Genomic DNA, 19,189 nt, shown 5'->3' with positions numbered 1-19,189 from the left:
CCCCGAGAGCTGGCACCCCTTGTCCCTGGACATGCACAGCCTTTCCGGCAGGCTCTTGGCAAACGGGGCAGCAGCATTGGCCCAGCAGCCCCCCCACATCCCAGGTTTCAGACCCTCTCAGCATGGCCAGAGCCCCGAGATTGAACCAAGGGTGCAGGCAAGGAAAGGCGTGCAAGGCCTCTAGCCTCAAGCCTAGCCACAGATCCAGCAGTGGGACACCTCCCCTGCAGCCTGCCTGCCTGCCACCACGTCCCTTCGTGCCCAAGAGCCCCTCAGCCCCTCTCCGCACGCCTCTCCCCCTGCCCATACCCCCCATGCCCTTCACCAGCGCATCTGGAGGAGAGCCATCGTGTGCCTCCTGCACACGCACACATGCACACACCATTTATTTTTTGACACCAAAAAAATCACAGCATTGGAAAGAGTCAGGCTCCACTCAAAAATAAATAGTCACATTGGCTGTGGAGCGAGGGCCTGAGTAAGCAGGTTGCCGCTGGCTGGCGGCACACACCACAGCAGCACGGGCAGCACGAGCCGCGCTGGGCCCACGCAGCCCCAGGGCGCAATAGGGGGTGTGAAAACCCACCCGGGGCAGACCCCCCCCCCCCCAATGCTCACACCTGGGCCTTGCACTTGTGCACACCACATGTTGCTGTGGGAGCACCAGCACGGGCCACCGACCTGTCACCCGGCCACAGCGCATCATCACCTACTGGGAAATGGGGAGGGGGTTTTGGCTGGGGGGTGCCAGCCTGCTCCCCAGCACCCAGGGGAGAGGGTGCAGCAGACAGAGCAGTCACGTCCAGCCAGCCAGGGCCACCCGATCTCCTTCGTGCCCGCGCCGCGGGCGATGGGGGCTACTTCCTCGCAGCCACCCGGGGAATTTGGAACGAGTTCAGCGTGCGTGCCCTGCAAAAACAGGGTCACCTGTGTCACCCCCCCCACCACGGCGGGGAGCAAGGGGCAGCCCAGGATGTGCTGGGGAAGCCAAATGTCATCGCACCGCTCCAGCCCAGCCCTGCAGAAAACAGGGTGCGGGGCAGCACCCCCAAACTGAGGGGTGTGGGGAGACGATGGGGGGCTTCTAGAACTGGTACCGGCACCCACGCGTCCTGCGCTCGCCCCGTGCCCCTTCTCACCCTCCCTCCCTCCCTCTGCGCCCCGTCCCCCCATGCCGCGGGAGCTGCCCCTCTGCCCTGTGCGGAGACCTGCCACTGCTACTTACATCTCCAAGACTTCGGTCCTGGGGGAAAGGAGAAAGAGGGGACAGCATCAGCGGGGCAGAACGTGCCTCTTGGGGCAGCCCACCGCCCCTGCCCACCCCAGCCTTGCCCGGTGGGACAGGGCCCCCCCCCAGGGCACGCGAGGGCTGCCGGGTGCTACAGCCCCCTGCTACAGCCCCGGCGGGGCACAGACCACGGGGTCCCACAGCCCCTCTGAACTTGGCCGCCCGGAGAGCGTTGCTGCGCCGAGCAAGCCCAGGGAGGCCCCGCGGGCGTTCGCTCGCTCAGTGGCACTCGGCTCCTCCGGCCTGATTTCAGTTCCCCCAAATTTCCCCGGCCACTGAGGTCACATCTCCGGCTAGCTCAGCCGCCGGGGACAGGAATGGCAGGGGGAAGTGAAAGGCGTCAGGGCCAGGGGTGCGTGCCCTGGGGAGGGCTCGGGCAGGCTGCCGGCCGGGCACAGCCGGGCCCCGCGCTGTCCCCCGCGCGGACAGCCTGGACGGCGACGGGAAGCACCGCATGCAGCCCTGAGCGCGCTGGACCTGCAGGCAGCTGCCAGGTGGGAGCAGGGCTCCTGGATGGGTGCATGGGAGAGCGGAGGGAGGAGGAGGGGGGCAGGCTCGGGGAGGAAGGCTGGCTGGGGCTGCGCTGGGCACAGGGGTGCTGCAAACCCTGTGTCCCCGGGTGGCTGCAATCCCGGAGCAGTGGGATGGCAGGCGGGAGGCACGGGGACACCCTCAGCGGGTTGGCAAGTGGCACCAAACTGGGGGGGGGGCTGCTGCACTGGAGGTGGGGCTGCGGGTGGGAGGGTCCCGGAGGAGGGGGAAATGGGGCCCAAAGGGCCCTGGGGCGCTGGCGGCCGCGGGGGACGCGGGCGAGCAGTGCACCCTCGTGGCAGCGATGCCAACCACACGCGGGGCTGCCTTATGTGGGCAGCATCCAGCTGCGACCGCTTTGGGCTCCCCAGGCTGAAAGGTGGTTGCAAACCGGAGCCAGGCCGGCGGGGGACCCATCCTCGGAGGTCTTCAGCACCTGGCTGAAGGCCCTGAGCAACCCGAGATCCCTTTGCACCCCCAGGGTCACTCCCGAGGATCTGCAGCGCGGTCACGGGGGGCAGGCGGCTCCTCACTCGTAGACATCGGTGGAGTCCATCCGGCGGTAAAACTTGGCCAGTCGCACGGCGAGGATGATGCTGGGCAGCAGGAGGAAGGTGCACCAGCCCAGGCTGAACCAGAAGGCGTTCTGGGCGCGAGGGAGAGCCGTCAGGGCCAAGGCAAGGCGCCGGGGGAGATGCTGCGCCGTGCCAGCCCACCTGCCCCTCGCCCTGCACCCAAGGGCGACAAGGGGACCGGGGTGTCACTCCCTGCCCCGGTGCCCCCCTCACCACAGAGTCCAGGATGTAGTCGCAGGCCATGGCCTCCACGCTGTCCAGGGTCCGAGCTACGGGCTTGCACCGCGCCACCTCTCTCGTCAGCTGGGGACATGGCGGGGACACGACATGTCAGGGCTCCCCGAGCCCACGTGGCCCGGCCCCCCGGCCCTCCTCGCCGCCTCACTCACGCTGCTCTTGGCCCAGGCCACGTAGGTCTCGAAGAAGCCCAGCAGCTGCTGCAGGAAGGCCCGCGTCTCCTGGGGGGGCAGGCAGAGAGGGGACACGCTGCGCCGCCAGCCCACGCTGTGCCCCACGTCCCCCTGCGCCTCAACCTGGCAGCGATGGGGCTGCAAGCCCTCCTGCCCCCCCCCCCAGGCCTCCTGCATGGGGCACCCCAGGGCGAGGGGGCACCCGGGGGTGCAGGGGACCTCCCGGGGAGGGTGACGGGGCAGGGCGAGCAGCCGGACATCGCTCGCGGGTCTGGCTCACGTTCCGAATGATGCTCGCCGTCTCCCTGCCCAGGGACGCCTGCGTTTGCTCCACTTTCTGCAGCGTCGCGTTGGTCTGCGCCTGCGGTGAAAGCTGCTCTCAGCAGCACGGAGAGGGGAGCGGGGTCCCCCCCCCCGGTCCCCCCGCTCCGCACCACGACGGCCCCTTCGCTGCTTGCTTGGGGGTGTCCCGAAGCAGCAGCCTCCTGCAGTTTGCCCCCCAACCTGCGGGTTGGCCCCCACCGTCTGCACTGGGGGGCCGCGAGGGCGCAGGTCCCCGCACAGCTCACCTGCAGCCCGCCGGCCCGGCGCTCCACCAAGTAGATGTCCTCCTTCAGGTTTTGCTGGAAACGGGGCGAGACGGGTCAGGCGCACGGACGCCCCAGCTCAGCCAAGCCCCCCGCAAGCAGGGTCTGAGCTCTGCAGGAGCCCGGAGCCAGCGCGCCCCGGGCCCTTCCCCAGCCTGGCCCCAGCATCGCTCACCAGCAGCCTGGAGAAGCTCACGTTCATCTCCCTGTCCAGCTCCCTCAGCTTTCTGGCTCCATCCTCCAGGTCCTGTTTGGCACCTGCGCCCTGGAGGAGATGCACTCAGCAGTGCCCACGTGGTGCCTCAGCACAGGGTCCCTGCCCCACCACAGGGTCCCCAGGGCAGCACCCACTGCCGGGGGGCTCAGGGGGAGCTGGAGGACTGGGTGCTGGCAGGACCCCCATAGCGGGCAACCCGGTGAGGAAGGAGAAGGACCTCCTCTGCCGCGAGGTCTGCAGAGGAGATGGACAAGGCCTCCGCAGCAGCGGCTTTGGGGACAGGGTGGCTGCAGGCCCAGGGGGGCCTGATCTCTCACCGCTTTCTCTGCCAGCAGCTCCAGCTCTGCGGCCAGATCCTGGAGGCTTCCACGGGTCACGTTCTGATCCAGCTGGAAAAGGTGAAGACAAATCAGTGAGTCCGGGGGACAGGGCAAAGAGAGGGGCTTTACCCAGGTGCACCCCCAATCTCTGCGGGGCAGAGAGGAGCCAGAAGCTCCCGGGTGCAGGAGGAGGTGGCCAGTTGCCCCAAAAGCTGGCATGGAGAGCAGACCCGGGAGCCTGGTGCAGGGTGTCCCCAGCAGCCAAGGGAGAGGGCAGTGGATCCCAGGGACCCACTCTGCCCCAAAAAGGGGCCGCTCCCGGCCCTCGGGGCTGCCCCGGCACTGCTGCCCACGGCAGCGCCCCGCCGTGCCCGGCGAGCCCACCTGCGCCAGGCTGCGGGCAAAGTCGGGCGGCTGCCCCAGGCGGCTGGCCTTCAGCAGCAGGTCCTTGTGGCTCTGGTTGAGCAGGGAGATGGGGCTCAGGGTGATGTTCACCTTCTCAAAGGCCGTGGAGATCTCTGCGGTGTACTGCAGGGCAAGGGGAGCCGTGAGGAGGGACGTGACACAGCCCGCAGTGCCAGCCCCAGGCTGTCCCCCCCCAGGACAGCCCAGCACCCCCAGCACGGCTGCCTCCCCCTGCGCTCACCTGACTGATGTTCAAGAGCTCGTCCAGGGAGACCCACTGGTCGAGGTGCAGCGTTTGCCACAGGGCAGCGTCGTCCCGGCACTGCCTGCAGGAAGGGGGCACGGGGCTGAAACCGGGGGTACCGACCCCCCAGCCCTCCTGCACGCATGTGGGCACATCACACCTCGCTCTGGCCCTGCGCCCGGGCCTTGCCACAGCCAGGGCAGGCAGCGCAAGCTCCCCCCATCCTGGCGAGCACCTGATTCCCTGAGCGGCCGTATCGCTCCCCAAAGACGAGATGCCCGAGGCCAGGACCCACCTGTACAGCTCTGAGATGTTTGTGCTGCCCTCGCCCAGCACCTGCGACAAGTTGAAGCCGGGGATCAGGCCGGGGGTATCCAGGAGCTGAGAGAAGAGAAGGGAGAGAGAAACTAGACTTGGTGCCCTGCCCCACGTGAGCACCTCCATCCATATGTGACGGGGCAGGATGCCTGGGGAAGGTGTCCCAAAGCAGCCAGCGCAGCCTCATCTCTGCCAGCAGCCCTCGGCCAAGGTGCCCATTGCTCTGGGCAGGGGTGGTCAGCTCACCTGGAAGAGCTGCTGGTTTTGCAGGGACTGGCAGAAGAGCATGTAGATGTTGCCCCCCAGCACGAAGGGGACCAGCACCACCAGCATCAGCAGCCAGGAGAAGAGGAAGCTGAAGCCGACCCCTCTGCCGGGACAGAGACGCCATCAGCGCCCGTGGCCCCGTGCCCGAGCATCGGTGCTAGCTCTGGCTGCAGCCCCACGTGCCCACGGCGGGACGGACACGGAGAGCGCACCCCTAGCCCCCGCCCAGCCCAGGTCACCCTCAGTGCTGTGACACCACCGTTCGCACAAGCACATCTCTGCTCTGCCTTTGGCCCCCGACACAGGCCAGGCCGTGTCCTGAGGCTCAGCTGCCACCGTGGCTTCCTACCAGCCCCCACCAGCAGAGCCGCAGGATCCAGGCACTTGTCACCAGCCCCTGCCAGCGGGTCTAAAGGGCTCCACTGGAGTGTCTTCCGCTAGCACCGTGTTTTACCTTCGTGTTTACCACCTGCACAGCAAGTTGTGGCAGGTCATTAAGCCACAGTAATTTGATCGTTTTGGAGCTGGAGCAGCCCTGGGACAGCCCTGCCTCTGCACCCCCTTCCCACGGCTCCCACGTGCACCCTCAGCACCGGGGAGGGAGCCGCCGGCCCAGCTCCTCACGCCATGAAGAAGTTCCCGCCGGCGTTGGAGAGGCAGCCCCGCTCCGTGGGCAGCGCGGCTGCCTCGAGGCCCAGGGGCCCCAGCACCAGCCCGAACACGTTGCAGATGACCACCAGCAGCACCATGCAGCACAGGAGGGCACACACGCTCCACCTGGGGCGAGAGGAGGGGCGCGGGTCAGACGGCAGGACCTGCCACCTCACCAGCGGGCTTCACAGGGAGGGAAAAAAACCCCAGCATCGCACTAGCACAGACCAAGGGACTCCCTTGGCCATGCGGAGGCAGCGCCCGGGCAGGGGGCAGCCGCAAGGCACAGCCCCGGCAGGGCCATCCCACCGCTGCAGGGCTGCGGGGACCGGGAGCGAGCCCCCAGCCCCTGGAGGATGGTTTTTGCAGCCGCCCCTCTGCTCTGACCCCCCCGAGCCCCTCCGGACAAGGGAGCTGGGGGATGCAGGATTGGCCCTGGCGGGGCAGAGCGGGGGAGCAGCTCCTCGCCTACCTGAGCTTCTCAAAGGCGGTCACCGGCTCTCTGTATTCCTCCAGCGTGGACGTGGCGTTGTCCAGAAAGGCGACGCCGCTGCTCTCCAAGTTCTTGACCGGGAGGCGCTCGGGCATGTTGCTGATCGCCTGCCTGATCTGGCCCAGCTGGCCCTGGGTTTCTGCGGGGACGGGGAGGGGTTGGCGCTGCCCGCCGGGACCCCGAAGGCGAGGGGAACACGGCACGTGGGGATGCGGGGACAGCCAGGGCTGCAGCAGCAGGGTGGCGGCAGGGGAGGTCCCCGGGCAGGGATGGGGTGAGAAAGGGGGAGGAGGGAGCCGCCGGACCCGGGGAGCCAGGCACACCGGGCACAGAGCCCCGCTTACTTGTCACCACGTCCCGGGACTGCTCGTGCACCTTGTCAGGGGTCTCGTTCAGCGTGCGGTTAACCTGCGGCCGGAGGGGGACAGCGCACAGCTCACGTCCCTGCCAGAGCCCAGGGCCGAGCAAACCCCTGGCCCTCCCCAGCCTGCGGTGGCATGGGACAGCCAGGCTCCCCGCAGCACCCAGCTCCCACCATCCCAGGGCCCTGGCACGGTGGGGACAGCAGGCAGGCACCGACCAAGGCAAACTGGCCATGCAAGGAGGCCAAACCTAGGCAGGTCCAAACGGCCACGTTGCACCAGAGGACACCTTGGGCAGGCACGAAATGGGTAGGATCCGGTCTCCAGCCAGCCCTTCCCTCCATGCAGGAGCAACGCACTCTTGGCGGGGCCACCCAGCAGCATTGCCCCAGCCGCATGCACGCCGCGGTGCCAGGAGCACCCAGCATGGCCCCAGCCCTGTGCCTGGGCAGGATAGACACGTCACCTTCTCCAAATTGGCCACCAGGTTGGAGCCGGACACATCTTCCAGGGCCTTCAGCTGCTGCTCCACGCTGGGGATCTGAGGGGAAAATCTTGGGGTCGCTGGGGGTGCGGGGCGGGCGCCGGGCCCCACGCAGCCCTGGTGCCGGCGCGATGCTCCGGCCGCTGCTCACCGCGCTGAAGTTGGCCTTGAACTCGAGGCTGCCCAGGGACACGTCGCCGCAGGGCTGCCCGCAGTCCTGCAGGGTGCGATTGATGGTGGCCCGCAGGCCGGCCAGCCACTGGCTGTAGTCGCTCTGCAGCTCCTCGAGGCGCCGGCTAGTGCTGTTGATGCCGCCGAAGGCAGCGGCCAGCGTCCCCATCACTGGGGGAGACGGCGAGGGCTCAGGTGTCACGCCGCCCGCGCAGCGGGGGCCTGTCCCCTCCCGGCTGCACCTCCCACCCCAAAACGCGCTAGAGGGACACCCCCCCAAATCACCAGCATCTCTTGGGAAACCCCCTGCCTGGGGGCCTCACCCAAACCTGCTGGGAGCTCCCCAGGCACGCACCTACCCCAGCTCTCGGCCCCCCACGTCCCCCCCCATAAATCCCCCAGGGTGCCCGGGGAGGGGGCCAGCAGCGCCCGCGGGGACAGGGCCGCTACCTCCCAGCAGGCTCTGGAGGGATCCCACTGCCTCGTTCACGCTCCTCCTGATGCCGGAGATGATCACGCCGCCCAGGGTGGGTCCGATGCCTGCGGAGACGGGAGAGACGGTGTCAGCGCAGGGGACACCCCGGCAGCGGGACAAGCGGCCCGGGTCTTGCAGGGGAGCAGCCGGAAGCAGAATAGGACTCTGGAAGGACCCCTAAATCCGTTAGTCTTAGGTGTCCCCATGAGAACAGGCCCAGGACGCCCGGGACCCGTCCCCACGGGGTCGGCAACGGGCCAGGAGGGGAGCGCAGCACCGCCGGGCGTGAGGGCCCCCCCGCGCGCGCACACTCACTCTGGAGGCTGGCGTTGGCGCGGCCCAGCGGGACGTCGCTGCTGGCCGCGATGAAGTTGATTTGCTGCAGGGGCAGAGAGGGGTGTCAGCGCAGGCTGGGGGCCCTTCCTTCCCCGGGGTCTCCGGGCTCCCATTCCCATGGGGAGGGGGGGACCAGCGTGCCTCGGGGATGGAGGCCAGGTAGGCACGGAGGTCGCCCGCGGTGGCGTTGACGTTGGGGAAGGTGCCGCTCACGGCCTGGGAGAGGCGGCTGTTGCTGATGAAGGCGCAGACGTCGCCGGCGCTGCAAGGGAAGGGCGGCAGGGTCAGCGCGCGCGGGTGGCACCCTCCAAACCTGCCCAAACCGACCCGGGGTGCAGAGTCCCCCGCACACAGCTGAGCCCCATCCGGAGACCCCGGCAAGCGCCATGCTGGGATACGGCAGGGCCTCGCCGGGTGGGAAATCCCAGCCCCGGCACACAGCAGCCGCCATCCCCTGCCCTTCCTGCCCGGCGGCGGGGAAACTGAGGCACGGGGGAGCCCGACGCCTGGCCCGGGAGCTCCCGGCAGTGCCCTGCTCACGGCCCCCCGCAGCGCCGCTGCCGGGAAGGGTCTGCGCGGTGCCGAGGCTGGGCCCCCCGGGACCGGCTCCCCACCGCTCCGGCTTCCTCCCCTTTGTCCTGCCGTGCCGGGATCTGCTGCTGCGAACAATGGCAGCTTCCTGGCACGGCCACCCCCGGCCCAGCGCCAGCATTTCCACCGCCCTCCGATCCCATCCGGAGCCTCCCGCTCCGGGCTGCTCCGCGGGGTCGGCCGCAGCCCCAGGCTCGGGAAGCAACTGCATCCCGCAGCCTGCGCCGCCGCTGCCGCCCCCGGCACTCACAGGAGCACGGCCGAGACCAGCAGGACGGAGGCGTAGAGAGCCCGGCGGCGGCAGCCGCTCCGCCGGCCCTGCTTCTGGTACATGCGGCCCCCGCAGTTCCCGCAGCAGCGGCAGCAGCAGAAGCAGCATCCCACCAGGGGCACGAGGATGATGAAGAGGAGGCCGATGGCCGCGCACACCAGGAATCCCAATTCATAGCGCAGCAGCTGGGAGAGGGAAAAAGAGCGAGCGCGCACTGCTGGCGCCCTCCACCACGAAGGCGCCCCCAGCTCGGAGGGTCCCGGCCAGACGGGGGGACCCCATGGGGCAGGACGGGGCTGACGGGGTCCCCCAGGGGCTTGCACGTCTCCCTTTGCTCCTGCCCGGCGCCCGGAGCTCAGCCTCGGAGCAGCACCCGCTGGCGTCCCCTGGCCGGCCGCCGCTCACCTCCTGGACCTGCTCCCTGCTGGACTCCTCGCGCCCCAGCTCCGCGATCAGCTCTGGGGACAAGCAGCAGAGAGGGCCGTTAGCGGTGCGGGGGGCTCGCCAGCTGGCCCGCGGGGGCAGCCGGGTCCTCACCCCCAACCGGCACCGGCGGCTCGGGGCAGGATGCTCCGACAGCCACCTCCATCCGCCTCCGTTCCCCTCGGAGGGCCTGAGCGCTCCTGCAGCCCGGCCCCACGCACGGGGAATCAGCTGCAGGCAGCCGCCCCACCGGGGCTGCCGGGATGCCCTGGGGACCAGCACGTTTTCGCGGCTCGGGGCAAAGTCTCTGCACTGATCCCGCTTTGCACCGTCTCCATCCTTCCCGGACCTCCCCCTGCCCCTCGGCTTCGGCAGCGCTGTGCTGGCAGGGGCTGTGGGAGCAGCCGCAGCGCCCGCGGGCCACAGACAAGGCCCCAGAGCTGTCAGGTTGTTTGTGAGCTGCCAGCAAACGGGCTGAGCCCAGCGAAAGCGGAAGCCCAGGTGCCCAGAGCCAGAGCGGGCGGAGAGCGGCAGGATGGGACCCTGCAGGCAGCGCTCGCTCCGGAGGGATCGACCAGCCGCGGGGTCCTGGCGTTGCCTGCGTGGACCCGCAGCGGCCTCAGGGCAGAGCGGGAGCAACGCATCCGCTCCGGGAGGCAAGGAGGGAGCACAAGCGCCAGCGAGCAGGGCGGCGTGCAACCCGCGCGGGGGGATCGTTGCGGCGCTGCGCTGCAGGCGCCGGCCCCGGGACACGCTGCCGTCGGCAGCCCCGAGCTGGGTCCTGCCCAAGCGCATTTTGTCCCATACACGTGCAGAGGGTTTGCAAATTGGGCCCCCCACCCTGGGCATATGGGGAGGAGCAGGGAAGGCCGCCCGGGAGCGAGGAGCCTGAGCAGGGCGTTTACATGCCGGACAGGCAGTTGCCAGGGAAGGAGGGAGCTGGCTCGCCCGGGACCCCTGCGCACCCACCTGCGGGCAGGGCGTTGGGCTGCACCAGCCGCAGGAAGCCGTGCACCATGCCCACGAGGCCCGGCGTGCTGCTCCCCGGCGGCTCCGGCCCCGGGCCGTACGCCGGCTGCGACACGTTGCCCAGCTCCATCCCGGCGTGTCCGGCAGGGCTCCTGGGTGCAGAGGGGGGCCGGCAGCGGTGGCAGGCTGCGGGGCCAGCCCGGCCTGCCCTGCTTCCAAGCAGGAAATGCAAGGAAAAAAATCAGCCACCTGCCACTCCCGCCCGGAAGCAAAGAGCTGCCGGAAAGCACCGGAGAGGGATGGAAGCAACAAAGTGGGGGCCAAAGCGGGAGACACCCCGCGAGGGCCCGGAGGAGCCGGGGAGGGTGTCAGAGCAGGGACGAGGCGCTTACCCCGTCCTCCGGCACCTCGGCGTGCCCACGCCTGTCGCAGGGCCCGGCCGCGCGGCGCCAGCCCTCGGGCTTTATGGTTTGTTTGAGTTCCGCCTGCGATTAGGGGAAAAGCCGATCGCCTGCGAAGGCGGCGATGCCGAGATCGCCCCACCCCGCTCTCTGCCACCGCCTGGCACCCGGCCGCATCTCCGCACCCAGCTTGGGGTCACCACGAACCCCCCCAAGCAGGTTCCTCTGGGACACGGGGAGAAATGCCTCTCCTCCCGCCCGGTTTTCCCAGTTTTCCTCCTCAGGACAAGCAGTCCCAGTCTCAGCACTCCTTGCAGCCAGGTGATTTGTGGTCACCCGAGACCAGCTGTTCCCAAGCATGAGCCGCATCCCTTCGGGATTTGGCGCTGGGCTCCAGCACAGGCTTGGCCGCAGTTTCGACACAAACCAGTTCCAGCCCTGGAACCAGGCTTTGCATTTAGAAAACTCCCAAAATGGGGCATTTTAGCAAAACAGACATTTTTCACACACACTCCTAATCCTCCAAAGCTGGGAAGCATCACGCCAGCCCCGAAAACAGCTCCGGGGACCAGCAGCCCTTTCCCTCCAGGGGTACAAAGCCCCTTCTCCACCAGCACCCTGCCCAGCTCCATCCACCCCCTCCCCGACTGCCAGAGACCCCTGAAGTCCCCAAAACCATGGGAAGCACCTTCAGATTTGCCTCCCGCCGCCCCTCGTCGTCCTTTTGCCCCTGCCCTCCACTCCAAACCCCCGAGCTAGGGGCACCCAGGGAGCGATGCGCGCCCGGAGCCCCCACCGAGCCCGCTGCCCTCTGCGCAGCCCCCCTGCCGGGCTCACCTGGGTCAGCCCGGGGCGGGACACGCGGCCCCAGGACGCCTGGGCCCCCTCCCCGCTCCGGGAGGGCGGCGGGTGGCAGAGCCCGGACGCCGGCGTCCTGCCGCGGCGCTGGGAGCAGGAGAGCACAGTAGGGAGGGGAAGGGCTGGGACGGCGGGGAGGGGGGTCCCGGACGCCGGGGTCCTTCCCGGGAGAGCCGCAGCCGCCCCGGGGTCGCGGCCGGACCGGGCGGCGGCAGCGGCGGCAGCTCCCGCAGCTCCCGGCTCGGCGCGGCGCGGCGCGGCTCGCCCGGAGCAGGCGGGAGGCGGCCCGGGAGGGCTGCGCAGGGCCGGGCCGCCCCTTCCGCCCCGGCCCCCGGCACGGCGGGGTCTGCTCGGGACGGGCGGCCGCCCCGCGCCCCGCATCCCGCTCCCGCCCCGGGAGACACCCTGCTCCTGCTCCTGCCCCAGCCCGGTGCCCACGCGTGGGGCGCCCAAGCCGTACCCTTGCGTCCCCGGCCCCCATCGCGCAGCAGCAGCCGGCTCCCGAGTTATTGCTTAACTTCCCCCGGGGCGAGCAGGCGCCGCTGCCTGCGGCGACCTTGGGAGAAGGTGGCACCGGGAGCAAGGCGACCCTGTCCAGGCTGCTCTCCTCGCGGCTTGGCCAGCGCTGGGGCGCCCGGCGGGACCCTCCGGCACAGCATGGCACGGACACGGGGCAGAGGAGGGCACGGCAGCCCCAAAATAGGTTGCCCCAAAGCAGACTGCCCTGTTTTTGCAAGCCAGATCCCGGGGCTGGGTGGCTGCGGGGAGCCAGGGGAGACCAGAGGGCCAGGGAGCGCAGGAGGCACCGGCGCTGCGGGCTTGCTGCTGCCCCCCAGGCTGCGGCAGCGTCGGGCCCCCCTGGGCATGGCAGCTCTGCTCCCCACAGCTCTGGGGCGTCAGCCCCCAGCTTTGCTCCCCTCTGGGGAAAAAACAGGCGGAAACGTGGGGGGGGGGGGGAGGCTCACCAGCACATCACCTGGCACTGATTTGGGGAGGGAGGTTGGGGGAGCTTTCCACCTCCTCCCCCCAGCCCCAAGACCCCGGCGCGGAAAAGCCTCCGCAGCCTCCTCCACAGCGCGCGCCTCGGTGCGTCCCGGGGAAGCAGCCCCTTGCTGGGGACAGGGCGCCCGCGGGACCCATCGTGCGGGCCGGCCCAGCCCCACAGCCCATCGCTGCGGGGCCCGGCTGGCAGGGCGACCGGCCCCAGCTCCGCGGCTCTTTGCTGCGCCGAGCGGGAGCGGGAAGGCGCTTTGCGGGCTTCGGGGCAGCCTCTTCGGGCCTCTTCCCCGAAGGGTGCGGAAACGCCTCGAGCTCGGCCCGCTCCCGGCTGCGGGCACCCAGGCAATAGCTCAAGGACATTTCCTGGTGCAGCCTGTCAGGCCTGTCCGTGGGGAGACTCCGGCCAGCCGGTGCCCCCCCCTGCCCCGAGCCCTTCGTTTCCGGGACGTGAGCCGACACAAGCGGCCGGGCCCTTTGCCAGCTCCCCAGGGGCTCGGGGGGGGGGGGGGGGACGTCCCTTTGCAGCTGTGCAGAGGCGGCGCGAGGGACCCTGCGCAGGATCCTGCACGCACCCACCTCCCCTTGCCATGCGTCCGTGGGGGGGATCTGGCCAGGCGTGTGCCCCTGGGATCCTTCGCAGGCTGGGATTTAATAGGGTGCAAGCAGCCGCTCTGCCTGGCGGTGGCTGCGTTTCCCACCAGTCCTGCCTTTTCTGCGCAGCGGCATCTCGCCAGGCTCCCCCTGGCACCCTGCCCAGGGCGGGTGCTCCCGGCCCACCCCAGCAGCATGCTGCTGTCCTTAATCCCCAGGCATCTTACTGAGGCTGCTAAAGCTCGGGGCATGTGTGGAGTGCGGGCACTGACACCTCGGCCGCCTCGGAAGCACCGTGCCAAAGCACAGCCTGATCCCTGCCCAGCCTTGATGCGTCACCCTCGGGGGAGAGGCAACGCTGGCACTTCCGCAGGCGCATCCCGGGGGTGCCTGTGAAGACGGGGTGCTCGGTGCCATGGCGTCGTGCCTCCCCGCGCAGCCCCTCAGGGAAGGATCACCACAGGCACGAGGCTGCACCCCAAAGGGGCCGTGCGATGGGGCCGCTTCCCGGGCCCCCCAGGTGCCACACCGCCACTGCCGCCTGCTTTCCCAGCAGCACCGCGCTGCCAGCCCCCGCCGCTCCCGGGGAGGGGGACGTGCCCATCACCCTGGCGTCTGGGCAGGCCCCAGGCCGCTTGTTTGTTCTGGCTGCGGGACAGGGCGGTTTCCCAGCAGCCCCATTCCCGGTCCTCGCTGGGATTTCTGCTTTTCGCTGCATGGCGCGGAGCCAGGAGGGGCCAGGCAGGGAACCGGCAGCCCCGAGGCGAGCCAGCGTCGCCCCCAGGGAGCGCGGAGCCCCTGCACCCGCCGCGCATGCTCCCAGCACGGGCGGCGACCCGGTCCCCCCGCCCTGCGCCCGCTCCGGGGAGGCTGCGGAGGTGGCGCGGGGCAAGGACGGTGCCTCCAGCCCTCGCCTCGCGTTCGCCGGGGCCCGCAGCCCGGCTGGCAGCGACAGCTCCCGAGGGGCCGCTCTCCCCTGCGCCGTGCCCCCAGCCGCGGCCGGATCGGAGCCAGGGCTCGCAAAGAAGCGCGCGGGACAGCCTCAAACCGAAAAGTCGTTTTATTGGTACCATACATGACTCATAAATGGCACAAACTATGGAGGGGAAAAAAAAAAGAAAGGAAGGAAGGAAGAAAGAAAGAAAGAAAAAGGCATTACAGCGTGCCCCGGGGGGGCAGCGGGGGGCCGAGGGGGGGCACGGCACCGCTCCACGGGAGCCTGAGCAACGCGGCGGTGATAATCGTACCTTGGCTGCAAAGCGGGGACCCCCCTGCCCGCCGCGCGGGGCTCCGCGGGGGCCGGGAGCCCACAGCGGGGGCTCTCCGGGGGCTGCGGCGCCGCCCCCCGGCCCGACCCCAGGCACCAAGCTGGGGCAGCAGAAGGGGGGGGGGGCGTCCCATGGCCCCCCCCAGCTCAGCCACCCACCGCAGTCTCAGCCACGGAGGGGCAAGACACAGCGCGCAGGAGGCACCCTGCTGCCCCCGGAGCCCCCCTTGCCTGCAGGGTGTCCCCCCCGCCGCGACACCCGTTGTCCCCCAGCGCCACGCGCAGGGACGGGGGACAGCGGGGACGGGGTGGCGGGGCCCCAGCCTGGCACGGAGGTGCCTGCTGGGGGCCACGGGGTCCCCGGACCTGGCAGCGAGGCCGCGGCTGCGGCACGCGTGGGACGCTTGCTGCTGGCTCCCCCCGGCTTCACGGCCCCAGCGGGGAGTTTGGGGTGGGGGGGGCTGGCGGAGAGAGCAGGGCACGCACCCCCCCCTCTGCCCCGAACCGCAGGGCTCCTCTGCACACGTGCACACGCACACAAGCCTCTTGCACACACACATACACACCGGCCCGCCCGGCCCGGGACGCCCCGGCCCCCCCCCCCCCGGGGCCATGCCTGGGAGAGGGGATGGCCAAGGGGAGCCTGGCCCCCCCCCGGCTGCCCCCAGCCAGCACCCGCTGAGGCTGCCGGGGTGAGCTGGTGAGCACCTCCCCCAGCACCTCCCGTCTTCTCCTTGGAAGAAGCCTTGGAAGGAAATTTTTTTCCCTCTTTTTAAACCAAAAAAAAAAAAAAAACCCCAAAATTATTATTATTCTCGTTGTTTCCCCTAACATCAATGGAGGCACCTGCTCTAGTGATAACACATTGAAAGAACAGTATCGTACACACTGTCTACAGCGCGGAAATGTACAAGCACGAGGTACACGAACCCGAGGGGCAGGGAGTGGGGACAACAGCACACAAGATTTACATTGAGGACGGGGGCGGGGGGCTGCCCCCCACCCCCTGGAGGGATTAGAAAGGAAGTCTGCAAAGTCTCTCCTTGGTTTGAAGCTCTCCGAACTGGATATAAAACGAGACTCCCAAGAGAAGAAGCCTGTACAAAAGTCAGGACAGGGTGAGAGCGCTCAGGGAGGGAGGAATTGGCAGGGGGTGTGTGTGTGTGTGGGGGGGGTCTTTTCCCATTTTTTTTTTTTTTAAACTTACAATTTTAATAATATTATTTTTTTTTAAAAAAGACAAAAGTCGGAGGTACCGGGAGCCTGGGGTTGCAAAGGGGCCCCGGGCGGGCGCACGCAGAGCGAGTGGAAACGCACGGAGCCCCGGCGCAGGGCGAGGGCACCGGCCGCCCCGGCAGAACCCCCCAGCGCTGCCCCGGGGCCGCCGCGGCCGGGCTCTCCGTCCCTGCACGCGGTTTCTATATACACAGTCCCTGCTCGGCCCTGCTGTGCTCTCGCCCCGGGGGAGTGAGGGGAAGGGGAGCGAGGGGGCAGGAGAGCAGGGAAACGCGATGGGGGCCCATCCTCAGCGCCGCCCCCAGCACAGCGGATCCGACCCGGGGGGGCAGCTGGCCGGAGGAAGCTCCGTCTCGGGGCCGGCAGCACGGGGGAGGCTTTCCTTCGCCAGCCCCCAGCCGGGCTGGAGACGCACAACCACAGCAACCCCCCGGGGTAGGACCTTGGGAGGAAGAGGAGGGTCTCCGTGCTGTGCGGGACCCCAACGCCGGGCATCTGCGCACCGCCGGCTTCCCGGTCGCGCCAGCCGCTACTGACTCCCCCCCCCAATTCCCCCCGTTCAGCAGGCGGGGGCCAGGCGCACCAGGGAGGGATTGAGAAACTCTCCAGGGAAGAAGCGAGGAGGACGAGGGAGAAGGGGGTATAATGAAGCTACGGCCCCAGAAACCCACCCCTGCCCTGGGGACGGGGTCTGGCGGGAAGGCAGGCGCGGGGGGAGCAGGGAGGAGGCGGGGGGAGAGGGCCGGGGGCTGTCCGTGCCGCACGCGCCCCGGGCTGTGCATCCGGCGGGCCGCGCGGTGCCGATGGGCCCCCGGTACCTCGCCGCTTCCCAGTCACTCTCCTTTGCAAATGTACAGGTAGATCGGTTTGGACTGAGTCCACGGGGCGGCCGCCGGGCCGTTACTGCGACGCCTGCGACGTGGGGTTCTCTGACTTGCTCTCCTGGCTGGAGGGCGGTTTGCTGTTCCAGGGGCTGTTGGCCCCCAGCGCCGGCGAGTTGTTGAAGCTGTCCTCGTCGTCGATGCCGTTGGCGGCGTCGAACTGCGTGTTCTCCAGCCGGGTGATGAGCCGCTCGTCCTCGTCCCCAAACTCCCCCCCCATCAGCGTGGGCTCGCCTACCACCATCACATCCTGAAAGGGGAGACGGTCCCGAAACATAATCGAGGTGGGGGGAGCCCTGGCCGCCGGCCCCCGCAAACGCCGCAGCCCCTTCCCCGGCCACGGAGCCGTCTCCTTATCCCCCCTCCCCCCCGCCCACCACCGGTGCTCCCCATCGCAGGCCCCAAGGCTCGGGCATCGCGTGGCGCCACCCACCCTCGCCTTGGCCCCTCCACGGACCTCAGCTGGAAGCAGGGGAGCAAAGCGGCTGCGGAAGCGGGCTGGGAAGCTGCGTCTCCCCAGGTTCCCCTGTCTCCGGGCTCAGCCCCGGGCTGGGACTCGCACCCTGCAGGGGCTGAGGCAGACGGGGGCCCCCTCCCCTTCTCCCCATCGCCCAGAGAGCTTGGCCAGACCGTCCCCGGGGACATCCCCCTCCAGCCACCGCGGGGGGTCTCCCCTTAGCCGCTGCCTGGGGCAGGGAGCCCTCCCCTCCACCCCGGGGAAGGAAGAGAGAATGGAAACGGGATGCTTACAGGTACCTGACTGGACAGGGCAAAGGTGCTGGCCGGGCTCTTCTTCTTGCTGTTGCTGTTGTTGGTGTTTCCCCCGCCGGAGCTCATGGTGCTGCCCCCCGACATCTTCCTTTTCCGGCGCTTGCTGGGCTGCTGCCGCGCTGGCTCCGCTGGCGAAGCGGGCAGACACGGTCAGCCCCCATGAGAAGGCGACAGAGCCCCGCATCCCCCCAGCCCAGGAACGAGCCCTTTCTCTCCACAACCCCCTTCTGCAAGCGCCACATCCCACCCCACGACAGCATCCCTTCCCCCTCTCCTCCACAGCTTCGGTGTCCCTGGCACACAGGGCTCTCCCCTCCTCTCCTGCCACCCTTGTTCATCCTCCAGGAGCGGGGAAGATTTCTGCCCCTGCTTTGCTAGGAAAAGCAACTCACAGTCCCTGAGCGCCAGAGCAGGGAGCAGGACCAGGAGTGCTGCCCTAGCGGGGAAAGCAGGACAGCAGACAAGGAAGTCGTGTGCCCAACATGCCGCCCCCCGGGCGCACAAGACAAGGCCTGGGACTGGCTTTGGGGCTGGAAGAAGCCTGTCGGATGGCACGGCCTGGCCGGGTCCGCCCCGACACCCAGCGGGATGCCGAGGAGCACAGTGGGCAGCGGGAGACTCACCAGGCGGGGCGACCATCCGCTGCCACTTCTGGAACAGGCAAGTCTTGAGGCAGTCCCGGGGACTGAGGCTGTAGGTCTTGTGCCGTGACATGAGCTCCTGCATTGGTTCTAGGATTACACAGAGCTGTAGGGAGCAGCCAGAGACTCAGGGTTAGATCGCAACGCTCCAGGCCCCAGCAAGAGCCCCTCTCCTTGCTGCCATCTCCATTGCATGGACCCCAGCCACAGCTGGAGCCTGCAGACCCCAGCGGACCGTGACCTGACTGACTGAGTCCCTGCTGACTGCTGTCTCCCTGCTCCAATCCCATGAGCCCAGAGATGTCTTGCTTCCCCACTGCACTCTACGTCACCTACCCCTCTTCCAGGTGCCCCTTGCACAGCCCACTCTGGTCGTGGCTGCAGATACACCTGCCCCCAACACCCCAGGGCAGCCAGGCAGCAGGCAGGAGATGAGAGCACAACACAACCCACTGCAATCTGAGGTTCAGAGCTGCGTCTCCCCCTGTCCCCTGCTGCACACTTACTCGGAGGTAGTTGAGTGTGGAGTTTGAGAGCCCACAACGGGTGATGTTCTTGGATAACTGGTCCAGCATCTGGGGGTCCTGTGCCTAGGAGCAAGAGGGACAGAGGGCTCAGCTGCATCCAGGCCAGGGACTGTCCTGCGCCCCAGCCTGTGATCTCCCAGGGAGATGAGCTCAGCAGCTCTGTGTCACTTGTGCCCCTGGGGCCTCTCGGAGCAGTACTCACATGCATGGCAAGGATGCTGCGGGGGATGAGCTCTCGATGCTGGCGGATGCTGAAATGCCACGTCTTTATCCTCATCATGTCATCAAACATGAACTCCAGGTAGAGCCGCCCCTCCACGCACACCTGGGCAGGGCACAGTGTCAGGTCATGCTGCCACCCGCTTCCCCCAGCCCAGATCTCCTGGGAACCCCTCACCCCAGCACACACAGACACCCTCCTCTTGGTTTAGCCATGCCCCGCATTGGGCTCAGCAGAAACCAAACCTATGAGCCTATGATGGCCAGGGGATCTGTGCAAAAAAGGCGGGCATTGCAGGCAGCCTGGGGCAGGTGTAATTACAGCACGGTGCTCACTTGGGCACAGTCCCATCTGCCTAGCGCATGGCCATGAAAATCAGTGCTGCTCACTCACCCTGCAGGACCAAAGC

The 19,189-nt window shown here is 68.7% G+C and overlaps 2 protein-coding genes across 7 annotated transcripts in view; both read right to left on the bottom strand.

Moving 5' to 3' along the window:
- Positions 1 to 360: 360 nt before the first annotated feature.
- On the bottom strand, positions 361 to 10,850 carry LOC106495437 (prominin-1-A-like). Of its 4 annotated transcripts, none has more exons than XM_067300142.1 (25): positions 10,781 to 10,850; positions 10,389 to 10,597; positions 9,402 to 9,454; positions 8,976 to 9,181; positions 8,276 to 8,396; positions 8,114 to 8,177; positions 7,774 to 7,863; positions 7,304 to 7,494; positions 7,135 to 7,209; positions 6,651 to 6,714; positions 6,286 to 6,445; positions 5,787 to 5,939; positions 5,142 to 5,265; positions 4,873 to 4,958; positions 4,575 to 4,659; positions 4,313 to 4,456; positions 3,926 to 3,997; positions 3,567 to 3,656; positions 3,374 to 3,427; positions 3,085 to 3,165; positions 2,784 to 2,852; positions 2,608 to 2,697; positions 2,353 to 2,465; positions 1,226 to 1,243; positions 767 to 909 (listed from the first exon to the last, which is right to left on the bottom strand). In XM_067300142.1, the coding sequence occupies exons 2-25, from the start codon at positions 10,516 to 10,518 to the stop codon at positions 858 to 860; spliced, it is 2,385 nt and encodes a 794-aa protein (XP_067156243.1). In that variant the 5' UTR covers positions 10,519 to 10,597; positions 10,781 to 10,850; the 3' UTR covers positions 767 to 857. The 4 variants fall into 4 exon arrangements, with proteins under 4 accessions (XP_067156241.1, XP_067156242.1, XP_067156243.1 ...); XM_067300143.1 differs by having other exon boundaries at positions 10,389 to 10,600; positions 10,781 to 10,817; XM_067300140.1 differs by lacking the exons at positions 767 to 909; positions 10,781 to 10,850 and adding an exon at positions 361 to 712 and having other exon boundaries at positions 10,389 to 10,587.
- A 3,431-nt stretch (positions 10,851 to 14,281) lies between these two features.
- The window catches only part of LDB1 (LIM domain binding 1), a 28,492-nt gene continuing 23,584 nt past the window's right edge, over positions 14,282 to 19,189 (bottom strand). For 2 of the 3 annotated variants that reach the window (XM_067300137.1, XM_067300139.1), the window contains exons 7-11: positions 18,763 to 18,885; positions 18,540 to 18,623; positions 18,016 to 18,139; positions 17,372 to 17,520; positions 14,282 to 16,871 (exon numbers count right to left, since the gene is read on the bottom strand). In XM_067300137.1, the coding sequence (XP_067156238.1) occupies positions 16,641 to 16,871; positions 17,372 to 17,520; positions 18,016 to 18,139; positions 18,540 to 18,623; positions 18,763 to 18,885 (711 nt within the window). In that variant the 3' untranslated portion in view covers positions 14,282 to 16,640. The remainder of the gene's footprint in view (positions 16,872 to 17,371; positions 17,521 to 18,015; positions 18,140 to 18,539; positions 18,624 to 18,762; positions 18,886 to 19,189) is intronic. The other variant, XM_067300138.1, reaches the window with a different exon arrangement.

The sequence above is a fragment of the Apteryx mantelli genome, chromosome 7, assembly GCF_036417845.1.
Source record: "Apteryx mantelli isolate bAptMan1 chromosome 7, bAptMan1.hap1, whole genome shotgun sequence".
NCBI lineage: Eukaryota > Metazoa > Chordata > Aves > Apterygiformes > Apterygidae > Apteryx > Apteryx mantelli.
The sequence above is the reverse complement of the archived record's forward strand: the minus strand, read 5'-3'. Positions and strand labels throughout refer to the sequence as shown.

What these genes read in the sequence shown, in the direction of transcription:
- LOC106495437 (XM_067300142.1), bottom strand. Translation starts at nt 10,518, where the DNA reads ATGGAGCTGGGCAACGTGTCGCAGCCGGCGTACGGCCCGGGGCCGGAG. An exon ending in GCAGGGAGCAGGTCCAGGAG is followed by an intron (nt 9,182 to 9,401) that starts GTGAGCGGCGGC and finishes TCCCTCTCCCAG; the next exon opens with CTGCTGCGCTATGAATTGGG. An exon ending in TGGTGGCCAATTTGGAGAAG is followed by an intron (nt 6,715 to 7,134) that starts GTGACGTGTCTA and finishes CTCCGGCCGCAG; the next exon opens with GTTAACCGCACGCTGAACGA.